This window comes from Struthio camelus, chromosome 5 (genome assembly GCF_040807025.1).
Source record: "Struthio camelus isolate bStrCam1 chromosome 5, bStrCam1.hap1, whole genome shotgun sequence".
NCBI lineage: Eukaryota > Metazoa > Chordata > Aves > Struthioniformes > Struthionidae > Struthio > Struthio camelus.
In genome coordinates, this window is record NC_090946.1 from 18308204 (window position 1) to 18334315 (window position 26112).

Consider the following 26112-nt stretch of genomic DNA (forward strand, 5'->3'; position numbering starts at 1 on the left):
TTTTGGACATATTCTCAGTAACTCAGGTTTTGGTAAAGCTTTCAAAGTTCTGACTTTGTCCTGATTCAGGAAATAGAAAGAAAAATCTGTTACTCTGAAAATTCTCATAGGATAGGAAAACAGAGCTTCCTACTTACTCTGTTGATTCTTCACTACCCCACAAGTGTGTCTGCAGACTGCAGTTTACAGACTGAGACATGGGACCCAACATACTGGCTGAGAACTGCAGCTCTTCTTGTCTAATATCCAGCTGTTAAGGAGGCTGGCAATGCTGCAAGTCTTACATGGTATCTGAGCAAGAAGTGAGGTTCCTTCCAGTCCTCTATGTAATTCAGAGGTCAGGGTGTTTTTAAAAGTTTCCAGACTATGTGGACCGTGGCAGAGCTCTGAACTTTGTTGGAATTTCTGAGATGGCTGAATGTGGGCTTCAGTTCACATGTGAGCAGAGGATTGAGGTGGATCTTGCTTCATTCATATTCCTGTGCTATCCTTCCTCCTTTTAAGTTTTTACCTCCCCAAAAGGTACTGAGGTCAGGATTCAGTTGGTAGCCTTGCTGGTAGAAGAAGAAAACTGGCCTGCAGTTCCTTCTTTTACCATTGCACGAACTTGGGAGTGCTGACTTCAGTGAAAACTTGTTTTTGCCAGCACTCAAAGCTGCTTGAATGTTGCTCAAGGGCCACAGAGGCAGTAGACCTGAACTTGCTAATGTAATTTCTCTGACCACAATCTCTTACTCCCCTAAAATGCCATTTTCCACTGTCAGCCCTAAAAGAGCTCCTCAGCTGCTCCCCACCCACCCCCATGCCTTGCTATTGACAAGTGTGAGATAGTCTGGCCTTTTTTTTTTTTTTTTTTTTAATATATTGATGAATTAGACATTCTCTCTGCTTTTGTTATTATCTAACAGCTAGCAACTCGGACACAATCCAGAAGATATATCATAGTCTTTCTGGTGGTGCACAAATGTGATCTTGCATTGGGTGGCAGTGCGAGGAAATAGAAAAGCCAGTCTGACATCGCCTTTGCCCAAACACCGTGAAGTTGGGCCTAGAGGAGTCCTTGATCCAGAGCAAGCTCTTCCCTCTATGCCTCCATGGAGGGGCGAGCAGGGATGCCTCTAAGCCAGGCAGCCTTTCAGCCAAGAGCTTCTGCATGTGAAAGTCAAGAGACTCGGCAAAAACTGGGGCTCAAAACATGGCCATGGGGAAGATGACTCTCCTCTGGCTCACTAACTCCTTAAAAGACTTTAGCCAGGCTCAGTTTGCCAAAAAGAAAAAAATAAAAAAAACCTGACAACTCAGTGGCTCAGTGACAATGAGACAAGAAGCAGGCTGGTAAGGTATAACCAGAGGACTTAGCTACCTTCCTAACCATTGTCCACCCTTATTAATGGTTAAACTCTCCTTCTTTAATTGCTTGCTATTTCTAGCCATTTCAAACTCTTTGAAGTGGGAGGGAGAGTGAAGAAGGGAGGGAAAACAACCCCAAAGACCTGCTTGTATCCCTCCAGACACCCGTTTAAAACGGCTCCTCAGGCTACCTCTGTGTGGCATTTGCTTTCTTGTTAAGAGATACTTATGTGAATTCAGAAGTATATGAAAAAGCAAGGCCTGTAGCCTTGTCTTAAAGGAGGTGGTGTAAATGGATATTTGTGCATAACTCCCATCCTTCTAACCTATGTGGTATCCCTCCCTTGTCTCTGTTGTATCTCAGAGCCTCAGTTTTCAGCTTACTTATCCTCCCAGTTTCTTGAGGTCTTCTGAGTAACTGAGGTCTGACTGACTTGCCCAAAGCCAGCCCAGCCAAGCTTGCCCAAGTCAAGCCTGAGGGTGGCTGAATACTCAAACAGGTTGCCCAGAGAGGTTCTGGAGTCTCCATCCTTGGTGATATTTAAAACTGGACATGGCCCTGAGCAACCTGCTGCAGCTGACTCTGCTTGAACAGGGGAGGATTGAACCAGATGATCTCCAGAGGTCCTTTCGCACCCTAACTATTCTGTGAAAGCCACACAAGAAATTGGTGGTGGAACAGAAGTTTGAGTGGGGATTTTCACATCGCACATGCCCACCCTGACCACAGTGCTGCGATTCTGGTATTATGGCTTGCAGGTCACCATCAAGTCTTTCCAGCACCCCCAGAATTTTACATCTCTTTGGATATGAGCCTTGGGCACCCGCTGTTCTTCTAGCGTGCGTGAAGTGAAGCTGTGCCAGCCCCAAGCCCACAGCGATGTGCTCGCACAGCTCCCGCTGAGCTGGCTATTGCCAACCTTTCCCATGCACCCTGCAGACACCCCTGCACAGGTCAGCTGGTGTCAGTGGAGCTCCACATGGCCACTGGGCTCTCCAGGCAGGTAACTTTGCCCACAGACCTGTGCCCCCGAGTTAGCTGCTGAAGTCTCAGTCCTTTACTGAACTGAAACTGCTGAGAGTGACAGATTTGCTAAACCAAGTAGTGTCTTTTTTTCCTGTTACAGTCAGATGCTCAGTTAGGATTAAGTTCAGTCCACTGCTTCACTGTCCCTGCTGGCTAATAATCCTAAAGTTATATTTGAACTAGGTATGCATGAACCTCCTCAGATAGAATAAGACCCATATCCAGCCTTCACCTGAAACTTGAACCAAACTACACTTGACCCTTCTTTCAAGTTTGAAAAGTTCAGTCAACATTTCTTTCAACTTTTACATTCCTCTGCCCTATTTGGGATTTGACTGGAGGTAAAGGCACTGAAATACCCTGAGGAATGCTGCCTTGCAGTATTTCTAACCTTGCTGAAACCAGTCTTTCCGATTCTGGTTAACTCTTAGTATTTCCAGGCCAAAGAAACATTTGTGCAAGGTTCAAACAGATATCCAGGCCAGGCTTTTCAAGTACTATAATTCACAAGTGATAAGTCAAAAACCTTCCCGCAGACTTCAGCGGCGCTAGACCAATTTTACACCCACAGAACATTTGGGCCTAGCATTTCTTCTTGTTTGTCTGCACTAAGTAGCTGAACATTCATACTTCGCATTAACCAAATGTTAACAGAGCACTTGGCACTGAATGAAGAGATTAGATAATGGAATTAAGGAACTTCAGGGGCTAAGCTAGAATTAGACCAAAACAGTTTGGGTACTTTCAGGTCTGATCTCGGAAGAAGAGATGCCGTCACACACTTCAGGACCAGTAGTCTTAGCAGAGTTCTTTGAATTCAAAACAACTTTTTTTTTCCTTATGGTCTGAACATCAATTTATCAAACCTTGAGCTTTTTTCTAGAATGAGATTTTATTTTGTCTTTCCAGGTCATCCATTCATGACAAATATTGGGATGTTCCCAAGTTCATATTTTGGGAGGGGGGAAAATGTCACCATTTGAATAGGCTGGAATGACCAGTTCCTGCCAGTTTTCATTGGCTGTATTTGGCAGCAGCCAAAGCTTTTGCCATGAACCTTACTGGAGGTAAAGTGATGAAGAGCCCTTGTGGTGGTTCCTCAATAAGAGGTGGCACTCGATAACCTGACCGCAGGGACAGCTCTGAGGTTTTCTGGGAGTCCGTTCCTAAACGGCTGTGCTACTTAATTATCTTCATGTTCTCTTTCTCTCTCTCTTTTTTTTTTTTTTTTTTTTTTTTTTTTTTGCTCTTCTGTCAGGCAGGCTGGCAGGCTGGTTCACATGAATTAGTTCAGTGAGAAGATGGGCCGACAGGAGTGCTCTGGCATGCAGAGATGCACCATACAGCATAAATGGGAACTTCTGGGTTGCCTTTCCTATTCTGCCATGATTTACTTCCATATGTTCCTTGATATGCTGCTGTGATCCTTGTCTTGCTGTGAGAATCACCTGACCCTGCAATGGGGTGAGGGAGGCTCTCCTGGGGGATGAGTGGCACATGTCCTCACAGGAACTGCAGAGCAGAGCAACCAAACACGATGTGGGGGGGATATTGAACACATTGCAGTTTAATTAACAACAGCTAAAGACATTTCAGCCAGCCACGACTGCTCGAAAGGATTCCACCTGCCTAACCCTATAATTGAGCAGATCAGTGCTTCCTTGCGCTGCAAAAAAATAAATAGGGTGAGGGGGAAGCGGTGGGGAAGGTGGAAGTTCCTGTGTTTAATATCTGTTAATGGAAGATCATTTCATCAACTGCAAAACCAAGAATCATAATTTCACCTGCTTCTCAAACATGTGCTCGCGTGATGCCATAGCTCTTTTGTTCCCTAGAGGATGACACCATGACACCACAGGGAAGGGAGGCTGATTTAATTTCGGGAAGATCACTGCTTCACAGCACAGAGTAGACAAGAGAGCTTGGGGATTTGAGCTCTGAACTGGACAGCCTGTTACGTGCTCATCATATATCCTACCCCAGCCTCATCTCATCTCATTGCTCTTTATTCCCTTCCTGCTTGAAGGCTCTTCTCTCCCCGTGACTGCCTAGGCTGGTTGTCAGCACCTTCGGTTTAGCCTCGGCGCCCAGCAGGCAGTGGGAGGGGAGTTCATCTCTGAGCCATGCTGTCATGGGTTGTGTAGGGCAGCACCTTTCTTCCAGCAGATACCTTCCAGCCTCAGAACCTCACTGTCTAAATCTACAGCTCAGTGACCCTAAGCAACGCTGCTCTTTGATACATCTGACCAGGCTATGGGCTAGTTTAGCTAGTAAAGAATTTTTCTAACATTACTAATGTGAAGAAAGAAAGACTGAACAAACCAAAATATAACAAGTGCCCAGTTGCCTCTTTATCTGACTGTGTTTTATTTGCACAAGCTGAAGAACTTCATGGTGCCAGCAGGAATGTGATAGAAGTTCTTTGTCTAATAAATTATTTTGGCCCAATCTTCCCTGGGGAGAGAGGGTATTAGACCAGGAGCTGGCAGGCATGGGTTCTTCTCCGAGCTCTGGCACTGACCTGCTGAGTGACCTTGGACAACTCACTTCACCTCCCCTGAGCTTCTGTTTCCCCTCCTATCCTTTGTCTGGCTTGTTTATTTAGACTGTCAACTCCTAGAGAAAGGAATTCAGTCTCTCTGGCTGTTTGCAGATTGCATAGCATGATGGGAGCCCAATCAGACTTACTCCTGGGAGGCACTACAGTAAAAATTAATAATCATGATAGAGACTAGCATTTAATAAGCAACTGGATGCAAATTTTTAATTATTAACACTGAATTAAGTGCCATATATGAATTACCAAGACATCACTGGCAATTCAGAGCACTTGCCCAGAGGCAGTGACTTGTTTTCTTCTTTTCCATGGCCACACTGAAGGCCCTGTCTACCAGCCCTATGGATTTTGGCAGCTTCTTCTTCCCTGCCCAGCTGTACAGTGGGAGGAGTGGGAAGCATCTGCCAGAGAAAGGGAGAGTTTGTTAGAGGTAATGAAGAAGGCTCCATTTGGATTCCTCCCCCTCTTGAACATCTGGCCAGATAACAGTTCTTCCGAGAAAGTTTTAAAGAGCAGGGGAGGCCTCCTGGAAAGGGCAGAGAAACACTCAGCTCAGAGACGGTTCAGAGCTGAGGGGCAGAAAGGCTCAGAAATGACAAGTAGGATAACACAGCTCATCACCTATAGGTCAGGGGGGAGGGATAAAGCCAAGGCCAGCAAAAAACAAAGGGGCTGATTCTGTTCTGGTGAAAAGAGGCGAGTCTCGATCACAGCAGGAACAGCCCTGTCTTCTAAGTGCACAACACTGAGAGTGTCTGAGCAGGGGATGTGATGGCCGGCTCTGGGTTACTGCCAGCTTTGTAGAAAGGGAGGCTGCTGAGTATCTCCCAGGAGGGAAGCACGAAGTAATAGAGCTTCTAATGCTGGTGATTGGGAACGTGGGGAGATGCCAACAAGTAGGTGTGTATCTCAGGTGGGTTGTGTGACTCTTGGGATAGACCTCTCTCTCTCTCCACTGCCTATAGAGGGAGCATGAAGAAGTAGTTTACACATGATATTGTCTCTAGATGGCTAAATATAGATGAGATGAATCTAGCCATAAGGCCAGATACTCAGGTGCCACTTTTAGGTGAGTGCTGCAGGCTTGAAGTCCATTTAACCGTAGGGACATTACCAAGAGGCATAATAGGAGATTTGACATTGACTTTTTGCGGCCACGGAGGAGACTCCGTTCTTGCCTGTTCTATTCCCCTGTGTGCTGCAATGCCCGTATCAGTTCTGTCGCTGTTCGTCGTCAATGCACTGTTGCTCCTGCCACGTGACTCACTGTGAGCGTGCAAGGACATCAGGATATGACAAGAAACGCATCACTTATGCTACAAGCCATTCTTCAGCAAGAATTAAGTGCAGATTGTTTTTATAATGTGCTATAGACCACTTTCAACAAGCAGAAAAATAGCCACTCTTCTGGCTGTAGCCTGCAGGTGGTAACTTCCACTCATGCATTCATCCACTTTTAAGGCCACTGAGGTCTTGAAAGAGGCTTAAATGCGTTATGCAGGCCTGGCATTGGCTTTCTCAAGCTGGTGCGTTTTACCCCGTGGAGGGGTCCGTTGGGAGAAGTGTGAAAAGCAGATTCTGCAGCGGTACTTTTTGAGTGACAGGACTGGAGGGCATGCACTGCCTGCTGTTAGGGGAAAAAAACTAAACAAACCATTAAGCAATCCACTAGAGGCCAATGTAGGATCGTTCCATCCAGTGTTTTTCCCCGGTACCTTGCCCTCTTCCATCTCGAACACACTGGCTTTGCACAGCTCCGCTTGCAACGGCCTTTTCCCGCGTGTGCCAGGATGGCTGACCAGCGTGGGAGGATGCTGGCCCGTCTCCCCAGGTCCTTCTGTGGGCTGAGGTGCTTTTCCTCTCTACAGCTGAGAAAATGCTTGCAGAGGTGACTTAGAGGCATCCTTTCAAGGGGCTTGGAGAGCTGCACTGAGCCACTTAGGTTGTTCTCTGTTGTGTAAAAGTGAGAGCAGCCCTGGGGGTGACTTGGTTGCGCCAAGCGGTGTGAGTGTCCCTGCGACGTGAGCTCTCGGTGTAGTCTTTCCCACCTGGCAAAACCTAGGAGTGGGGAGAGGCTCCTTCCTATCTCCAGGCACATCAAGTAGCATGAGGCAGGCACAGGGATAGGCAGGACAGTCTAAGAGAAGAGGGTCCACCTGTCCTTAATTCCCTTCTCCCCGCTCTGGGGTCATGCTTCAACAGGAGCTCAAGGAATTCAGGAGCAGGAAGAGCCCACGGGGACGAGCAACGTTCAGGTGCTGGGTGGGCTGGAGCGCGGGTCCCTTTGTGCAGGGCGGTCGAGGGGCTGTACAGGCCTGCGTTTCGCCATCTGATCCAGTTTGCTGCACACCCAGAGACTGTGACCACATAAAACAGGTTAAGGACAGTGGCTGCATCCTTAAAAGAAATATACCAAAAGAAGAGAAAAATCTGTTTTCAAAAGCTCGCAGGTTGCTGCTAAGCAGCTGCTCCTTTCCGTGGCAGTCGCTGGTGCTCGGAGACCACTGCAGACATGCAGTTGCCAGGGTCTGAAGGGCGAAATTCCTGCGTCTCAGTCTCCAAATTCCTCAAATAAGTCCCTCCAATTCTGATGTTTTCATAAAGACATGGCCTGCTGCCGGGTGACCTGGAAGAGGCATCGTAGTGCTTTGTCAGCACACTCGCCTCACTGCAGAAGCTGAGGACCAGATTGTCTTATTAATCATTTAAAAAGTGGGGAGGAAAAAATAAAAATAAAAAGCACAGTTCTGGCTAATTGTAGGGAAAAAAATCAGGTCAGAGTTCATTTTTCTCTCCGCTGCTGCTTCACAGTTCACTGGCTGACAAGGAAAGCAAGATAACAAGGGACAGGAGATAGTTCAGGGAACAACCGCCCGCTCCTGAGGAGTGGGGGAGTTCAGGTTTCCGACACGGATGGCGAGGTGGCCGTGCTGGCTGCCGAGCCCCAGGATTTGGCGAAGGGGATCCTGCTAGCTATTCCATGAGGGAGTGGAGCGTTTTGGACACGGCGCATGTGGAGCGCAAGGGAACTGTCTCATTTGTTACCACCCCATAAACATATTCCCATCAGTGCTTCTTGCGGGAAAATCTGAGTGGGGAGTAACTGTGAACCGCCCAGAGCCAGCAGTTGAGCAGCGTTTCCAGTGGAGGCATTTGATTTAGTCTCAGCCTCAGGGTTTATCTGCCCTCTCTCCTTTTTTTTTTTTTTTTTTTTTTTAAACATTTATATGAAGGTATAGACTTGAGGTGAGAGCACAGCCGTGATACGTCTTCCTGCTCTAACCCAGGGGATATGATATGGAAGAGTTTGCAAAACAGGCCTTCCCTCCCTCTATCCCCTATGATCGTTTCTGGTACAAGAGGCGACTGCTGAAGTAAGCGAGACCTCCTCAGAAGCGTGAGATCCAGAATCATTCATTTTATGGGGCCCTCCTGTGAGAGTAAGGGATTTGTTGCCCTGACTCCTGCTGGGGAAACGCTCCCACAGCCAGAATGTGAAATACAATACAGCACGGGCTCTGACATTCAAGCTGGGTTATTTGAGGAGAGCTCTTTACACAAGGCCTACACAGCACAATCCCAACAGTAATTACGCGGGCTTGCACCATTCGGACTAGTTAAATGCTAACTCTGGCCTGAAATTACAGAGCTGCAGAGCAAAGCAAATGTGCTGTGTCTGATTTTAGGGATGTAGAGGGAGGAAGGGGGTCAGGAAGAAGGATCACAACCGGATACTGTTTGCTTATCTGGGATCTCTCCTCTCTAGGAGATACACTGGAGGAGCCACAGGCATTAGGGCATTTGCTTCTGCACACAGGAGCAATGGACTATGGCAGGTGGCTTGGGAAGTTCTTCAGCAATGGCACTCACAGCAATTCCAGTGCTAAAACTAGTGTTAAGCTTTCTGCTAAAGAAAATGAAGTGACAGATAAAACTCCTGAGTCAATAACGCAATGTGCACCAAAATCAGTAGGACTGTGTTAACAAGGCAGGAGAGTTTCAAGAGGTATGAGCTAACAGTGCTAGCAAAGTATCCCAGGAATAATCTCTAGATTGCTACAGGCAGACAGGCCTATTCGATGCTTGATTCGTACAGGCAGTTCACCATCACTTCGTGATGTCTTTAACAAGTCTAAAACTTCTGATTGCAATTCAGTGCTGGTTTTGAAAAGTCATTTCCACTTTGATTTCAGTCCAGAAGTGGGAAACCTGACTTCAGGCATCCTCTACTTGTCTCACCTAACTTCAAGTGTCTCCAGTGCAGGTCTTCACAAATGAGCTAGGCGTCTAAACTTCCATTACAATCACAGGTGAGCTAATCAACACAAATGAGTTTGCAGAGTGATTCACATCATCCAAAAGGAGAAGCCTTCCTCTGGTCGAATGAATTGTCCCATAACTCCCTGGCTACAGTCGGGGCCTGGACATCTGGCTTAGGTGTAGGCACCTGTACTGTAGACACATAAAGTGAGGTGAAATGAGCTGCGCCCCAGTGATGAAAGTAACATCAGAAGATATCTGTCCTCCTGCATGTGGAGAGTAGCCATGTCTGAGAGACCGCTGCTCTGTCATCACCAGTGCTAGATTTGGCCAATACAGGAGTGATGTCTCATGTCATAAGTACAGGGACTGTGTTCAGAAATGGAAGGTCTCTCCCAAGGCAGACTCTCTCAGGGAAGCAAGACCTCACTTTTGGACCATGGAGAGTATCAGGGTGAGATCTGAATTTCTTCTGGGACAATTTTAGCAGCACATGTGGAAATAAGGACGTGCACATTGGACAGCAAGCACAGTGGTTCAGAACAGGAATCTACAGGAGCCAGAGCCCTTTTTAGAGTATCATTCAGTTGGAGAGTGGGAGACGTCCTGGCAGACACGCTGGTAGCCTACAGAGCTAAAATTGTGAATTCTGACAAAATGAGGAACTGAGCTGTCTCTCCTGGGCGCTCTGACAGGCCACCTCTGGAGGCTGAGTACTAAAAACATTGAGAACATGCTCCCTGACGGGTTATATGCAGGTGTTGGCCAACAACTTGGGAAAGCTCTGATAAGGAAGAAAGTGGAAGATTGCATACACTTCTCCCATTTCACTTTCACAAACCCCAGATTTTCCCAGCACATGCCTCCATCTGCCTGCGTCCTTGCTCTTTTTCTCTTTACCCTTGATTGAGTATGCAGTAAGAGAGAGGGAAGGTGTGAAGATATGGTCTAAGCATAGACCTGAAAGTGTGCTGAGACCATTTGACTTGGTGCTCAACTTGGGGGGAGATCAAGGGGGTGTGGGTGAACAGAGCAGGATTACAGAGGGATAGACTGATGGGCAGCAGGAGCTGAAGAAGGGAGAAAGTGAATGCCATGAGTACCCAAACTACTTTGGCCTGTCCAGGGGCTTTGTAACAAGCGAGCAGAGGAAGGAACAGGCAAGGAAAGGGGGCTCAGGAAACATCAGTGCAGCTCAAAAGAAAAATCGTAATCAGTGAGGAAATACTGACTTGCCGTAATGAAAGGTGGCATCTCCTCTATGCCTCCCCACATGCATCACCAGGCCTGCTAAAGGAAGCAATGCTTTGAACGCTCAGTGCATTCTCCCCAAATCCCTCTGCAAAGGCTCCTTGTATCTGCTTTTGGATGTCAGGGGCTACTCAATAGCTTGTGCTAGGAAGGTCAGGCAGTTGATGATTACAGCCCCTCCTGGCCTGTGGATCCGTGCCTGTGCCAGACATGGGGCTATTTGGCTTCAGGAGAGGTAGTGCCTAAAGGTAGGCTCAAAAACCTACCTGAAAAAATCTTGAAAGGCTTTTTCTTCCTCGGTTGAGTTTATGCAGAGCAGGCAGAGTTCACAGAGGGAGCCTGAGGTAAGAGAGATGTCATTATTCCCCCATGAGAGATTAGCCCATCTCCTGAAGGCCACAAAAGTCCTCATCAGATGTTACAGAAATACGAACAACTCCTAGCACAGCCAGTTCTACAGTGCTCCAAAACACAAAATAACTTCATGGCTTACCATGACATGTGGGAAGGAACAGTGTATAACTACGTATGCTACCAGGGCTGAGCACAGGGATATAAACATCTCCAAAGATGACGTCCCCCCACTCCGCAGGACAGACTGCCCATCCCTATCCTTTCAAATACTTTTCTCTCTATTGCAGGATAATTCCTAATCTGCTTTTGCCATGGAAGTAATAATATGTCACTTCTTTTCTTGGCTGGGACATCAATAAGAACCTTTCTTGATTTAGACATGAAGGACGAGAAAGAAAACAGTCTTGTTTTCAGTAAAACAGGATCTCTTTCTACGTTGCTCAATTGTCCATTTGCACAAGGCTTTCTGGCCTCGTAGTATCCTGTTTCCCTGGAGAGTACCATCGACATGGGGAGGCGAGGGAGTGTTGGAAGGTAGCCTGAGGATAACAGGCGTTATAAAGAGGAATTTTTTTCCCTGCTGTTTTTGTTTGTTTTACCACAGAGGCTCAGAGGAGCTGGCCAACAGCCTCACACAGCAGGTGCTGCCTGGGAATGCAAGGGGAGCAAAATTCCTACTAAATGGAAGCATTATTTGACACCACTGCCTTTCGCAATCTTTTTCTTTTGTTTCAGACAAACTCCAAGGCCTCCTGGGCTTTGTGGTCAAAGCTGCGTTGGACTCTTCTGCAGGGGAGGAAAGGGAAGTAGTAAGGGTGTCCCCAAACACACCAAAGACTTGGGTGAGCAAGGCCGAGCTTTCTGGAAACACTACTGCTCGATTCCCACAGAAGTAGCAAGAGGGCAAAAGAAAAATCCCTTATGGCTCCTTCACAGCAGTTTTATACCCTTTTTTGTTTGTTTTTTCTGAAGAGGAGGTTGGGCCTGAACACCCTCCCCAAAGTGCCTTTGACATTTGGAGACCTTAGAGCTTAGATCCACAGGAACAGGTCACAGCTCTGCACAGCCCTCCTGTTTCTCCCTCATGCCTCTTGTAAGACTGGAAGAGAAAGTATGGCCCGTAGAAAGCAGAGACCAATTCCTTCCTTCACCAGACACTTCCCGTGCGTTCAGCTTCTGTTTCTCTTTTGTACCTCCGTTCCCTGCCCATAAAAGCAGTAGGAGCCGTGTGGGGTTCGTATATTAGCAACATGGGATGTGCAACTATTTCGTAAATGATGGATCTGTAGAAATACCCAGAAAGAAGGAAGTCAGAATTTTCCAGAAATAACAGGCTTTGCCATGGACTTGAAGTCCAATATTGTTTTACAAGCAGACAAGCCGTTGCTGTCCAAATGCTCTCCTCATACCAGCAAAAATGAGGTCTCAGAGAAAAACTTGTTTTTCCAAGACTTGTGTTTTGATACCTTCAATTCATGAAAGGGACCAGAAAAAGCATCCAGTGATGGCTAATTGTAAGAAGCGAATGGACATAGAGTTAACTGGCCTTGTCCGCAGTGCTCAGGTGCATTCATCTTGCAGTTCTACTTGAGCTAAGGAACAGCCAATTTGTTCTGCTCTGCACCTCATGTGCTGGGGTTGTCCTCTCTGACAGAGCCTTGAAGTGCTCCTACAAGGCCAGTACTGTTAATAATAACAAGCCACGCTCTGTAATTCCCAGGAAGCCAGCAGTCCCATCTACCCCAGCTTGGACGCTGTTACACATCACAGTATGAAATACAGCCACATTCCTTAGCTCTAATTCTTTACAATCACGTGGAAAAGATGCCGAGTAAGATTGCACAACTAATTTCAAAGCTGGCAAGTATGACTTTGTGAGACACAGCTCTATCGCCACGTCAGGAAGGAGATGGGGAGATGGTAGCAGCGTACAGTGCACCTGTGCAGCAGCGCTTTGCCATGGCTTGCCAGAGCCCTTGTTTCAGTGAGAAATGTCAGTTTGTGCTTTTCATCAGCAAATTCAATTTCTGTTATTTTTTCTAAACGAAAGGAGTTTGAAAAATGTTTTTTAAAATATCCTAAGTTCTCACACCAACATTTTCTGAAAGACAAATTTCTGTTCCCTTATTTGGAGCAATGTTCTCTGTGTTATTTACGTACAAATAATGATGCAAGTAGCTTTGCAGTAAGTTTTTAGATGGCCCAAGCTGCAGTAAAGTATCCAATGACCTGCCCCATGTCTCCCACTTTCTTTTTCTGTAGATAGTTGACCCACAAATACTTGTGATACTTCAGCCTTTTGTCCAGAGGATGGGCATAAAAAACCCCAAAGGTTGAAGAATTTTTGTTTGCCAGGCCGCGCTGCTCATTTATAGAGTGAAGAAAGGTACAGAACCGATTGCTGTCTGTGAAGCCAAAGAAAAGCACAACTGTTATTAATGTGAGTTTCAAATCGAGTAAAGTGATGGAGTCTCTCACTTTTGGTAAGTTCCCATCCCCATATCTTGATATGACCAGAGCTGGATGTTTTTCTGGAAGATGAGAGCAAAGCTACTGGGCTCAGTGCTGGGCTAATTGGCTGCAATTGAATGGCTTTGAATATAGGAAGTCATACCAGATGTTCTCATGGTTTCTTCTGGCCTTAAACCCTGTGAATCTATGAATGAGTTTCTGAATCTGTGAAATCCCAAGTCCTAAGAATACAAACATATGAGTGGAGTTATATTTCTGGCCTCTAGATCAGAAGAAATATATTGAATGTGCATTGTTGCGATAAATCAAAGAAACAGCTAAATCCGAGCAGTAATAAAAGTTGACTGCAGATCTTTGTGCAGAAATTGGTCATATGTCATGTCAGGACAAGGTTCAGAGAAGTGATTTCTCAACATCTGAAATAACTGCTTTTTGGAACAGCTCATTCCAAGCCCTGTGGTGGAGATTCTCCTCCGGACTTGGTCCTCAGTACCACACAGGAGCTCCTTTGACAAGTGACAATCAGTGCAGCACTGAACGCTGTTGACCACAAAGTAATTAAGATGGGCATCCCTGCCATGAAAACAATCAGTGAGACATTCCAGTTTAGAGAAAGGCGCTTTGTTTTGCGGGGTTTTTTTAAGGGGAAGCTTGTCAAAACTGAGGAAATTAAAATCTATAGTCAGCAAGAAAGCTACGGAGCCATGGTCTAAGCGTGGTCACACTAGGCGTGTATCCACCCACTCCCCTCCTCTCCCCCTTACCCCTGAAAAAAGGAAGAAGAGCAACAACCAAAAGAATGAAGAAATTATGATGCTTTCTTATCACTTAATAGCCTTTTTAAGTAACCTGATTTGTTTCAGCAAGAAGCCTTGAACCTGCTGAAGTGTTAAAGCCCCAGAACCGAATTCAGGTGATGTGGATTTGAATCCCTCTGCTCAGATGATTTGCGACTGAGTCTTGAGCATCTTTGTTTCCCTCCCTCGCCACCTCTCTCAGCCTTGTCTCCACATCGGGAAGTCATCGGAGCGGGCAGGAGTCATCTCGGACCATATGCACCTCATCAGCGCAACGCGTCATGATTTAGTGGGAGCCTGTCAGCACTCCTGTGGGATGCGCAGTCAGCCATCGCGGTGCCAGACTCCCGCCTCCGTGCATGAGGGTGTCAGAGCCTGGCTCGGTGAGGAGATTTAGATGGCCACTTTAACGCTGCTCATGAAACCGAGCAAACCTCCCCCAGTAAATGGAAACCTCGCCTAAATGAAACGGACAGAAAAAAGCACACGCTGACTAAATTCTCCAGTGAAGCATCCTTATTATATAATGCCGAGCTACATGCACTGTGGAAAGTACTCCATTTCATTTGCAGAAGTCCCGTTGATATTCTAACGTCACCGCCAATGTCACGCAACGCTAGGCGAAGTAACAAGTATGGCAATATCACCAAGCAATACATAATGCCAATGACAGTGGAACTAATGCAGAGGCGATTATTCTTACATTATTCAACACTTTCAATTGCTTTCTGTTTTAAGTGACTGTATGATGTAATAATATATGAATACTGTAAGGGAGGGTTTATTTATAGCCATCCTTAGTGTTACCGGTGAAAGTATTAATGCATTTTTCCCACGCTATGTTCATTGACTGCAGTAGAGCAATCCATTTTCAAGGGGCTGTGTCAAAAGAGTGTTTAAGCCATTCCTCAATCTCGGAAACAGGTGAATGGTTAATGTAGCAGGCAAAATAATCAGCTTTTAATATGGGAAACAAAAAACAGTGAGGGTGAAGAGAGGACTAGCAAGTACTTTTCAGCCTGGAGACTCCTCAGTGCAGTAGGAGCTTGCGATGCCAAGCTCCCAGTTAAGCCGTCGATGCTGCATGTCTCAGTGAGGGGGGAGCAATCCACCCTGGGGCTGGGTCAAATACAGGAGCAAAACTGTAGCAAAGGCCAGTTCTGGTCTCAGAAATCTTGAGTGAGGCCATTCACACAGGTGCTTGGGCTTTCTGACGGTGTTGGCCCGGATGGAGCTGGCTTTCCTTCATGAGCCATCCTTGAGCTCCATGAGCCATCTTGGAGCTGCCTGTGGCATCCAGATGCTTCTTCTCTTCACAGAGGACTGGCTGGAGCTGCCCTGCTCCCAAGTCCCTGCAATCCCTGCAGCTTTATGCTGGCCCAGAAAGAGCTGCTTTTCAGAAATTCAGCTGGGACCTACATTTCCCCTGTTTAGGGGATGAGCTTTCACTGCATATGAGTTTACTCGCCCATGCGCTCATCACGCTCTCTGTATCACGGCCCTCTGTTAATGGCTGTTCAAGCAGGGACGCCATGGGGAGGCTCGTCAGGGAAACGGCAGAACCTTCCTCAGCTCGTTTAGGGCTGCCTCCATCCATCTCTCTTACAATTTACCTCTCTGAGAGCATCCAAAGCCCATGCAGCTGCGTGGGTTTGTAGCGTGAGGAGGAGCAGGAGATGGGGCGTCCCCTTTCTGCACAGATGTGACAGCAGGAGTGGAGGCACCGTCTTACCTGGTATTGGCATGCTGCAAGGAAGCAAAGGAACCTGCCTGTTTTTTCCTGTTTCACAAGAGCCAGAGCTTCACTGTAAACAGCCTTCATCACACACAGAGGTCCACTTAGAAGAGGGCGAACACCAGAAAAATAGAATTTACAAGTACTCCCTCAAATAAAAACCGTGAGTTTACTTTGGCAGCAGCAGTCATCCTCCTAATGATTGTTTCTGGCGAATAATTAGGCAGGTACAACAATATTTACTGAAATATTCATGGGACAGGGACACGGACAGATATGTGTGTAAATATGAGCTGACTGGTGAGCACTTGTGCAAAACTGTATTCATGAGAGTATTTGTGCAGAGGGGTTTGCATAACTGTTTTGAAGGCTGGTTGTGGGTTTGGGACTCCTCGAATCAAAGCGGAGAAACTCGGCCACGTGTCGGAGGTAAACAGTGCAAAGAGAGCGGAAATGAAAAAAAAAAAAAAAAGGGCAAATAACAAATACTTGAACGGCAGTCAGGCCGCGTAGCTTACAAGCAACCCAAAGACTGCAAAGCGGCCACAGAAACCATTCATGTAATAACTGAATGTCAAACACATTTGCAGAGTTCCTGCAGCATTTGCAAATAGAGGCCCAAGTTCAACGCAATTTACTCGGAGCAATTCATATGATCAAAATTAGGCAAGTGTGTAAATATCTTCCTGAAATGAGGCCAGGAGAGGGGACTGCAGTTGCCTGCTTAATTGAGTTTTGCGAGTACTTGTCCAGCTATATTTCCTCAGGGATCGAAGCATGAAGCAGATTGACTTGCACTGAAAGAATTAAGGATGAGTATTGCATGAAGAGGGACGGCAATTGGGGAGCTGGTTGGGTTAGCAAACTGAATAGCTATTTGAACATGTATCCTTAGGGGTTTCCATGCCGGCTCACTCTCAATAGGTGGCACCTATGAGCAAGGACCTACGGCAGGGGCCTGAGAGGCGCATGCCTCCCTGGAGGGGTGTTTAGTCCTATTTGAAAGTGCCCGGTCGCACTTTTCCTGACACAGTTGGAGACTTAACCGTCTGCTGGCTGTAATCAATGCATCAGCATGTGAAAGCAATTGCCATGGCTGGAAAGAGCTGGGTTCTGTTTTGTTTGCCTTGTTCATTTCCTACAAATGCAATTACCAAGGGATAAATTAAATTAGGTTGTAACCTTATTTTGAACATCTTTTCTGTTTTGCTTTATTTCGAATTTTCTGGGAGGCCAGTGTTTACAGTTAAAAATACCACTTGGCAGAAGTACAATCAGGAGTGAGGAACACGTACCACAAACAAAACCATTAAGACCATTTAAAAACTTTTGCAAAAGAACAGAATCAAGTGTTACGGGACTAATTTCCCAGTTGGTCACCATGGTCTTATGTCAACATTAGCGCCATTGACTTGAGCTGAGCCCTGCAGGCACGAAAGTTGTGTGAAGGGGTGCAAAACTGGCCTCGGTTATAATTATGTGTATCGCATTATTTAAAGACAAAGAACCTAATCCCAGGAGTGTTTAAGTACCCTGAAGTCTCTGAATGCAGTCCTTTTCCCACTGAAATCAAAGGCAGAGCTTCTGTGTACTGTCATGAGCTAAAATCAGGTATGGGTTAGCTGTCACTGGGAAGGGACGGCCACCAGCAATGCGGCCATTCAGCTGGGTAAGTAGGTTATAATGGGATGAGCACTTTGGAAATGGAGAGAGGACTGGGGAGAAAGCCTTTCTCGCTGCACATCATTTCCAAGCCACTATTAGTTTCTTATTTATCCAATTACTTACTGTTTCCCTATTCTTAGAACAATATTGAAATTATTCCTGGCAGACTAGTAACTGGTATAGAAGAACCTAAAACAAGTCCATGTAAATCTTTTGTGTGTGTACCTGTGTACATATAGAGCGAGAGAGATGTGTATAAAGGAAAAGATAGAAGGTGTTTCTACCTGACTGAGCAATGGTTTGGGTTTTTTCATCCTTAGCCCTTTCAGAAGAGCAATTCTTTTAGAGAGGTTGGGTTGGCTGCTAGGGTGAGTAAAACAGTTTGGGAGAAGAAAAAGTTTGTCAGTGTTTCAGAGTAATTACTTACAGTTAGTCCCAGAACCAGAAGGAAAAAAAAAAAAAGAAGAAGAAGAAGAAGAAAAAGAAAAAGAACAGCTTTCGCCTGTTACTGATTTCCTTTTTGGTTACAGGGGCCATTGTTTGTTTTAATGACAGGAAAAGAGAGCTGTCAGGAGGCATTTGCATAGTGCAAATAGGGTCACAAATCAGAGGGAATGTGTAGATTATTTAGTAGTGAGCAGGCAGTGATTGGTGTGTCACTGTAAGAAAACAGTGCTTCCTGCAATATGGTGAAAACCTGGTATTTTCTCCACGTGCAGTGGAAGACTCGAGCGAAATTTCAGGGACGACAGTGCCCTCGCTTCCTACTTGCGGCAGGGTTTGAAATGATCTCATGCAAGCGTTGCTGTTTGTTTATTTTCGTAGCTGCGTGCTTAAGATGCATTCTTTGAAAATGTAGCTGATACGTCTGTTTGTGTAGACTGCACTGCTGGTGAGCTAGACCAGGGGTTTGTGTTCATTTGGGAAAAGAGAAAGAATCCTGGCCATCAGAAATGTTTACTATATCAGGAAATGAATTCACTACTTGAGGGTTCCAGTGGATATAAAACAAAAATTAAAACAAGAGCCTTGTATAAACCCACTTTGTATCGTCTCCTCCATAAACAGCCCCATACGTGACAAAGCTCAGAGCGAGCGGGAGAGGTAGGTTTATTGGGGCATGTGGGGAGAAGTTAATTGCTGTTGTGTTTTGATTTTTTTTGCACATGTTGGTAAGTTTGAAGCAAAAATCTGGTCGTCTTTTCTTTCCCCCCGGTTCCAAGGAGAGCTGAGCCTTCGCTGAGAAATAACACTAGGCAAAATGACTTCAAGCTGTCACCATTACACAACCTAAACTTTATTTCTTCATTAATGCATTACAGAGCGAAAAAACAATGAGAGCATTCCTCTGGAATGCGTGTTTACTGAGCACAAAACGATATGTTTACTGAAATAGCAGTTGCTGCCGGGTTACCCAGTGGGAGAGAGCTTTCTCTTTCCACACCGGCCGATACCCCGGTGTCCCTCCGCGCCGCAGCGCCTCGGTGCAGAGGCGCAGCTTTCCCCCGCCGGCCCCGTCGGCCAGGGGAGGCTCGGGCAAGGTCGGCGCCTCTTGTGCAACGGGCTCGGAGGGACCCGGCGGCGGTGCACGACCGCGACGCCGCTTGCCGCCCCGTGACGTCCGCGAGGACCTTGCTGCTGGCTGTGCCGTGGGGGCTGGATGGAGCCCTCAAAGGGAAAGGGAGATTTGAGGCGTCCTTCCGAGGGAAGAAGCACGAGTCAAAGGAGCAGGGTCTCGGCCGGTGATGGGTGGCGTGGCTGGAGGACGTGTGTGGGAGCGAGCGCCGCGTGGGGCAATCCGCGGGCCAGCTGCCAGCCGGCAACCGGGGAGAAAACGCCCGTTCAAGGGTGACCAGCTCCTGGTGCCGCAGCCAAAGCCCACGGGAAGGGAACGGTGCCTCCCAGACCGGGCTCCCTGTCCTTAGCCTGCAAGATCCGTGGTTTAATGCAAGCCCTCGCGGCGACGGTGGCAGAGGACTGGCACGGGACATTGCTCCTGGAGACAGCACGCCAGCAAGGAGGACGCCGAAAGCCAGCGCTCGGGGAGGAGCAGCTGCGGGAACAAGGGTGGGAGGGCAGCGACCAGCCTTTGTGGTCACAGTAATGAAAGCATAACTCCTGATGGCCCACATGCAGTGGGCATGCTGCAAATGCCCCCAAAGGAAAACAGCCCAGCCAGGGAAGAAAGAGAAGGGAGTCAGATAGACGCAAACAAAAAAAATGGAGGTGAGGCCTTCTTCTCTGTCCCACGAATCCAAGCAAAAGGTGCACGTGTGCACATGCAGGTGCGCACTCGCACACACGTTTATCTGTACATACAGCTACACGCGCAGTCTCATACGTTCCAAGGAAACAAAGGGTTTTCTGTGTTTTTTTTTTTTCCCTTTCCCTCATTATTCCACTAAGATTCAGGCAGCAAAAACAAAAATTAAGGAGCTTTTGCTCAGTACAACTGCCAAGCAGACATCAGGCTGGCTGCAACATTATTTGGTGTGGATATGGCTCTCCGGTGATTCACAACCCGCCCAGTCGGAGCGGGGTTTATCAGTGCCCCAACCAACATAAACACAACGGCGGTGTTTTCTGTTCGTTCCTTTTTCTTTAAAGAAAAATATGCACACACACACACCAAGGGAAAACAAAACCAGAGAGTGCTTTCTAACCTGGTACAGCATATTACACTAATTAAGGGATGCTGTTACTCATGCATCATTCACGATCCTGCCAAAAGTGGGAACAAACAGTCCCTGCAGTCTGGGGTAGAACTATCTGAGCTGAACTTTGCAGAGCTCTCGAATCCGAAAAGCCCAAACAGGAAACGTTCATCCCCACTGCGAGCTCCCTGCAGCTTCCAGACGCTGCAGCAGTGACAGAGGAACGAGCTGGGGGCACTCGAGCGCTCGGAGAAGAGCTACCTGCCCCACAAGAGGCGGGACGGTCGTTGCCCGCGTGTTTGTGCTGCCGCGGCGCCGCGGGAGGTGAGCCCAGCGGCAAGGCGCTGATGGAGGGAGGAGGACCTCTGCCACCGGCTTTCTGGCGAAGCGTATGACTTTATAACAACGCAGAATTCCCCGTGGATAGAGAAACGGGTTTGGGTTTTGCTCTAGCGCACCGCCCCGTTCAGGACGTGGGAGCCAGCGTGGGGAGTCCTGCTCTCCTGACAATTTTCATGGCCAGGACGAAGATCTGGAGTCAACGGGCAGAAGCGCTCCGGCCACGTTCACGCTGTTGCACGTGTTGCTGCGGATGCCGACGTTTATAACGCAGTAGACTTCTTCCTTGAGCTCTTGTGCATGAGGAAACAAGCCTCTTCCCCCTTCTTCAGGGAACCAGAGCTGTGGGAAAGGTTTGGCCCCCTCTGCGCTGGGAGAGGTGTATTTATATCTCCGAGAGCTTTATCCCCCTACGGATGCCTTTGCTGAGATCTGATTCTCTTGCTGATGTCAAGACAGGAACAACGAGGGCAGAAATATTGTCACCCAAGTTGCAGTGCTGAAAGCTCCTTGTCAGCGCGCTGATACAAATAACCATACAGATACCAGAATATGCTCCTAAAGTTACTCTGGTTACACAAGAGCCTTTCTGGCCTCTCAGCTGCTAGAGCAGTGTAGCGCGCCCGGCTCTCTTGTGTCTCTTGGAAGCAAATCCTTGCCCCGTCGACTGGAAAATGATATTAAAGGTAGGCAAGAGGCGAGGTGGCCTGCTAGGTGTGAGCTTCCCATCTGAATTCCTGTAACTTTTCGATCCGAGGATATCTGTTTCGCTTTCCTTTGAAGTAGCGAGATGCCGACAGGGCAATCAAGGTGGTTTGCGAGCCTGCGCGCTCCAATGGCAGCACAAGGCCGGGGGTGCCAAGGGTGGCTCTGGCGTGCGTCAGCTCCACGAAGCTGCGCACGTCCGCAAGGCCACCGAGAGTTATGTCCCTTCACACGTGCTAGAGCAGCAGCCCCCTGCTCTCGGGCGGTCGTGGCTGCGTGGCGGCTGTGACCGCCCGGGTGAATACCTTTGATGAATGGACGCACTCCCGCTTCCCTTCTGCACGGACCAGATAGCTCCAAGCCAAGGCCATTACTCAGCAGCTCGTCAGGTGTGGAGCTGCGTCCTTTGCACCCGCTGCTGGCAGGGAGATAACTGTTGGAAGGAAGCTGAAGCCAAAAGGGCTGTGGCGTTTGGCCAACTCCGCTGTCAATTTTCAAGCTGATTCTGCTGTTCCTCCCATGGAGCAAAACAACCATATTTTTCATTTTGCAAAGGACAAAGCTCAACAGGGCTTTCCCCCCCCGCCCCACATTTGCTAGGAATTTATTGAACGATGTTACATTATTCTTCTTGCTGTCAGGAAGCAGCCTGACTCCCCTCCCAAGTAGGAAAGCTTGGCTGCTGAGCAATGGGGCTGCATGGGGGGTTTTGGCCACTTAGGGAGGCTACTGTCTTAGGTGGTGGCCTATGAGTGTCCTTCAAACGCTTGGCTTGGAGGGCCTTTGAGCAGAAGTCTGCTAGCATGTCTCTAATGCAGCTTCTGTTTTGCTTTATCCTCAGCGTGTGCTGTGTTTAATGCGGGGCGAGCAGCGCTCCTTGGGACGTGCAATGTGTCCCTCTCTCCCAAGGCCCCAGCGTTTTGCTCCGCTAGATGTCTGCTAGGAAAACATCTAGCTCTGCTTGGCCACCTGGCAAGCACGGGAGCTGCTCGGGAGCAGGTAGGCTGTGCGGTGGTGGTGGCGGGGGGCACCGGGGAGGTGGTGGGGGGCTCCCGCACCTTCCCCGGGAACCTGCCGGGAAGCATTGCCCGGTCCAGCAAGGCGGCGTTCCTGGGCTGCGTTGGCAAATCCGTGGGCAGCAACGCGGTGGGAGAAGACGGGTAGCGTGACCGTGGTGGGAATCAGCCTTTTTTACTGTTTCCCTCCAGCTGTCTGTTGCAATTACACACCCGCGTTACCCACCTCGATCTACGCCGAAAACTCCGGCGCCCAACCGGTCCCCTGGTGAGGCTGTTCCTGCTCTGCAGCGGGTCTGGTTGGGGGAAGTTTCTTGTGCCGCTGAGGCTGGCTTTTGCCTGGTTCACCCCGTCCTTCCATTATTCATTGTTATCCTCCCCTCGGGCCGCCCTGAACAATTTCCTTCCCCTCCCCTACATTTACACCCTTCAAATGGTTTTAGACTGTAGCGCTAAAAAATGAAGTTAAAGGAAAAAAAAAAAAAAACAAGAAAGAAAAACCTACGGCATTGAAAACCTGCAAATATATTACTTGGTTCTTTCCTCCCTGCGCCATTGTCTTAGGAGCGCTGGCTCGGGACCAGGCTTCTTTCTTATTACCAATCTTAACTACTCCACCGGGCATCGAAAAATAAAGCCCTATAAAAGTCACTAATTAAATAAGTTCTCCCATCTGACCTAACACAAGCAACATGGGAGGTTGCATGTTTTCCCCCCCCCCTCCCACCCCCCGTCTTTTGGGCGGCCGGGATTCGTTGTGTTTCTGGTGAGGGAGAGGGATTTCAAGGTCACGGACTGAACAAACGATGATCCCGCGCGGGGAAGCGGGCGCAAAGCATGGCCCCGCCAGCCAGCGCTGCCTGAGCAGAGGTGCTCTGCGGGCGGCCCCGGCCCCCTCCCGGCAGGGCCGCCCGCCCCGGCCTCCCCTTCCCACCCAGCAGACCCCGAGCGGCGGCGATGAAAAGCTTTTTAGCATCCTTGCCACCTCTTTCCCCCCCCCACCCTTCGTCCTTCTCCTGCGCCTCGGGAGCGCGAAGGTCTCCCTCCCGCCGTGCCGAGCCGCTCGGTGGCTGGCGGGCTCCTGGCTTGGCGGGGTGCGGGCCTGCCCGGAGGAAAGCCAGCTGGAAAAAAATAGCAGCTGGATTTCCTATTATTCTCCTGAGTCTCGGACGGGTTTGCGCACCGAGAGCTTCGCCCTGCTCTCTCGTGGCAGCTCCGGCGCGGGGCGGCAGCTCCCTGCCTTCGCCTGCTCGTCTCTCCCTTTCTGGAGAGCCCACAAGCGAAACGAGTTGGGCGGTCTCAGCCCGCTGTCCCTCACCTGCGCCGAGCAGGCTGGAGGAGACAGCCGGTCCAGCTGTGCTCTAGGCTTTGCCTCTCCACGACAGGTAGGCTTCCCTGGGGACCTCCGCAGGCCCTGCAGCAGCCACAGGAGGTGCTGGTTTTCAGCAAATTGGCCATATTGCAAGAAAATTTAAAAAAAAAAAAAAAAAAGAGCGTTTTTCACTGATTTTTTTTTTTTTTTTTTTCTGGTCAGCCTAACTCACTAGGAAGATGATTGCCTTTTGCAAGAGCATCCTGAGGTTTTCTAATAACAGGAAGCCGTGGAAGCCTTTGCTCTGCCTGCCCTCGGTGCTCGCGGGAAGAGGTGGGGCGGCCGCCAGTTTCGAGGAACACCCGTGTCACGCGGGGCCCCGTGCTCAGCTCGCTCGCTCCGCTGCCCGTTTCCGACTCGTCCCAGCGCCTGGCGCCTTCCCTTCGCTGAGTGCCCTCCCAGCGGCTGAAGGGAACCAAGCCGGCCGCCTGCAGCTCTTAGCGCTGCGTGGCTATCCCTGCCTGCTCCTTTATTAGCCCGAGGCCCGTGGGAGCGGCGGTGCTTTGCACCAGCCTGCGGCCTGGGTGAAACAAGCCTGAGTCGGGCTCGCGTCGGTCTAGCCATGAGACGGAAGGAAAATCTGCCGTGTGGCTTGGCTTTAGACGGCCAGGCTCTCCGCTTCCTTTGCCAACGGCTGGGGAGCGTTTTTCGTTAAGGCCTGGGACCCAGGAAACCTTAATTCAGTTTTGGGCGAGCCGCGGGCGCTTCGGGAGGGCTTCCTGCCTCGCGGGCGCTGCCTTGCCCGTGCCGAGCACCGCGCGAGGGGCAGCAGAGATGCTTGCCGGGGCCCTGCCGTGCTCGCGGGCAGGGATCCCGAGCTCGAGCCTGGCGAGAAACTGTGCTGCAGCGGTAGAAAGGATCCCTGAAGCTCCAGTATCTGAGGAGCATCGTGGATTAAAGGGCCTGTTTCACTCGAGGAACAGACTGTTCCCCAGGAACAACACTTTCTTCTTAGCTGAGCTGCAGGGTCCCGGGAGGACCTTGCGTGGCGTAAGTTTTTAAAATGAGTGCGAGCCTTGCTGGCAGTCCACGGGCGCAGGGAAAAGGGAGGAGTTGGAGGGGTTTTTCTTTTTCTTCCGCGTGCCCCCAGCACAGGGATGCAAATTTCTGCAAACGGCAGCATAGTAATGTAGTCTTCTGCAAATACCGTTATCCGGAGGCATCGCCTGTTTCCTGGAGCCTCTCGCGCGTGTCTTCCTGCCAGCACAGCTCAAGCTAAAGGCGCTGGCAGTAGGACCCCGGGCACCAGGCTGGGTCATGGGGACCGCGAAACCAGGGCCAGAGCTCACGCGAACCCTGTACCCCCGAGCTATTTCTCATAGCTAAGTGTATAGCTATCTATGGCTACAAATCTGACCTGTATTAGGGACTGCTCACGTGGGGTGCGCTACCTGGGGTCTGTTGGCCGTTTGCTCTGCAGCCCCGTGTGACAGCTCACTGCAACTTACTGCTGCGTTTGCCGTTGCTCAAGGTAATGAAAGGGGTCGTAGCCATGCTCCAGCGCAGCTTCTAACAGCAAACCTCGAGAAACACGGTTGGCTTGTTTGGTGCTGAGAGACTTGGGAAACAAGTTAGCGGAGACGTTCATTACAGAAGCCGTATGACTGCGCCGCAGTATGCTGCGGCGCTAGTGGACGTTCGTGCGGGTCACAGAACGTGTGAGCGTTTCCCAGCATTCACTCATAGCTTCAGTTCCTCAATTCAAATACACATTTACGTCAATACAAGTCTACCACTGCAGGCTTGCTGAAAAGGGCACACCTCTTCCTCCTCACTGACGCTTTTCGTGGAAGCGTCGCCATTTTTCTAGCTTTTTAGGGCACAGTCAAGAAGGGAATGATCCTTTACCTGCTTCCCTATTTGCAGATAGCAAAGAAAAATCTCTCAGGAATATCTGAAGACAGAAGGGGTTTGATAATGTCTAAAATCAAATGACAGGAATTATGATAATTTGTCAACACTAGCAACTGGAAATGCTGATTCTGATTTTTGGGAGCTGCCACTCAAAATACACCTCAATAGCAAATGAGGAAAGTAATTTCTTACAGGTACTTGCTCTGTTCATTTTCTGTATAATGCCACAAAATACGGCACAGATAGACCCTCATTTGATCTTGTACCTCCCGAAAAAAGTGTTTTTGCTTTTCCTTATTTGCCAACGAAAGCTTCAGCCTTACCAGCAACATTTCATATCATCAGCCTCAAAGACCCAGAAATGTTGACGCAAGTCCCTACGCATTCAGAGCTGCGAGCATCATTCAGTGAACTAAAATACATTTTTATGATAGTCTTAAAACCGCAATTACCTGGTCTAGTATGTGCTGAAATTTATGGTAGCACATTAAAGCTACGACAAACAACCTCTGACAAATAATTTGGCCGTAACTCTCAAGAACTCGTCGCGGCAACGCAGTGAAAGTGGCAGGGGATGCTGTTCAGCCCTGTGCGTTACTTTGCAGTGCCAGACTTCAGATTTTGATTTCAACAACCAAAACGATCTTAACCTACTTTATCCGTTTTCTCTGAAAAAAAAAAAAGCTGTTGTTTTTTCCAAAAAC

The 26112-nt window shown here is 48.6% G+C and overlaps 1 protein-coding gene across 3 annotated transcripts in view; it reads left to right on the forward strand.

Annotated features, from left to right (window-relative positions):
- LOC104143746 (uncharacterized) overlaps window positions 1-16989 on the forward strand; it is a 187780-nt gene extending 170791 nt beyond the window's left edge. For 2 of the 3 annotated variants that reach the window (XR_011141310.1, XR_011141311.1), the window contains one exon: window positions 11535-16989. Coding sequence is in view for 1 of the 3 variants with exons in the window: in XM_068944810.1 (XP_068800911.1) it covers window positions 11535-11641; window positions 13062-13069 (115 nt within the window). In the remaining 2 variants the exon portion in view is untranslated. The remainder of the gene's footprint in view (window positions 1-11534) is intronic. The other variant, XM_068944810.1, reaches the window with a different exon arrangement.
- Window positions 16990-26112: the final 9123 nt, after the last annotated feature.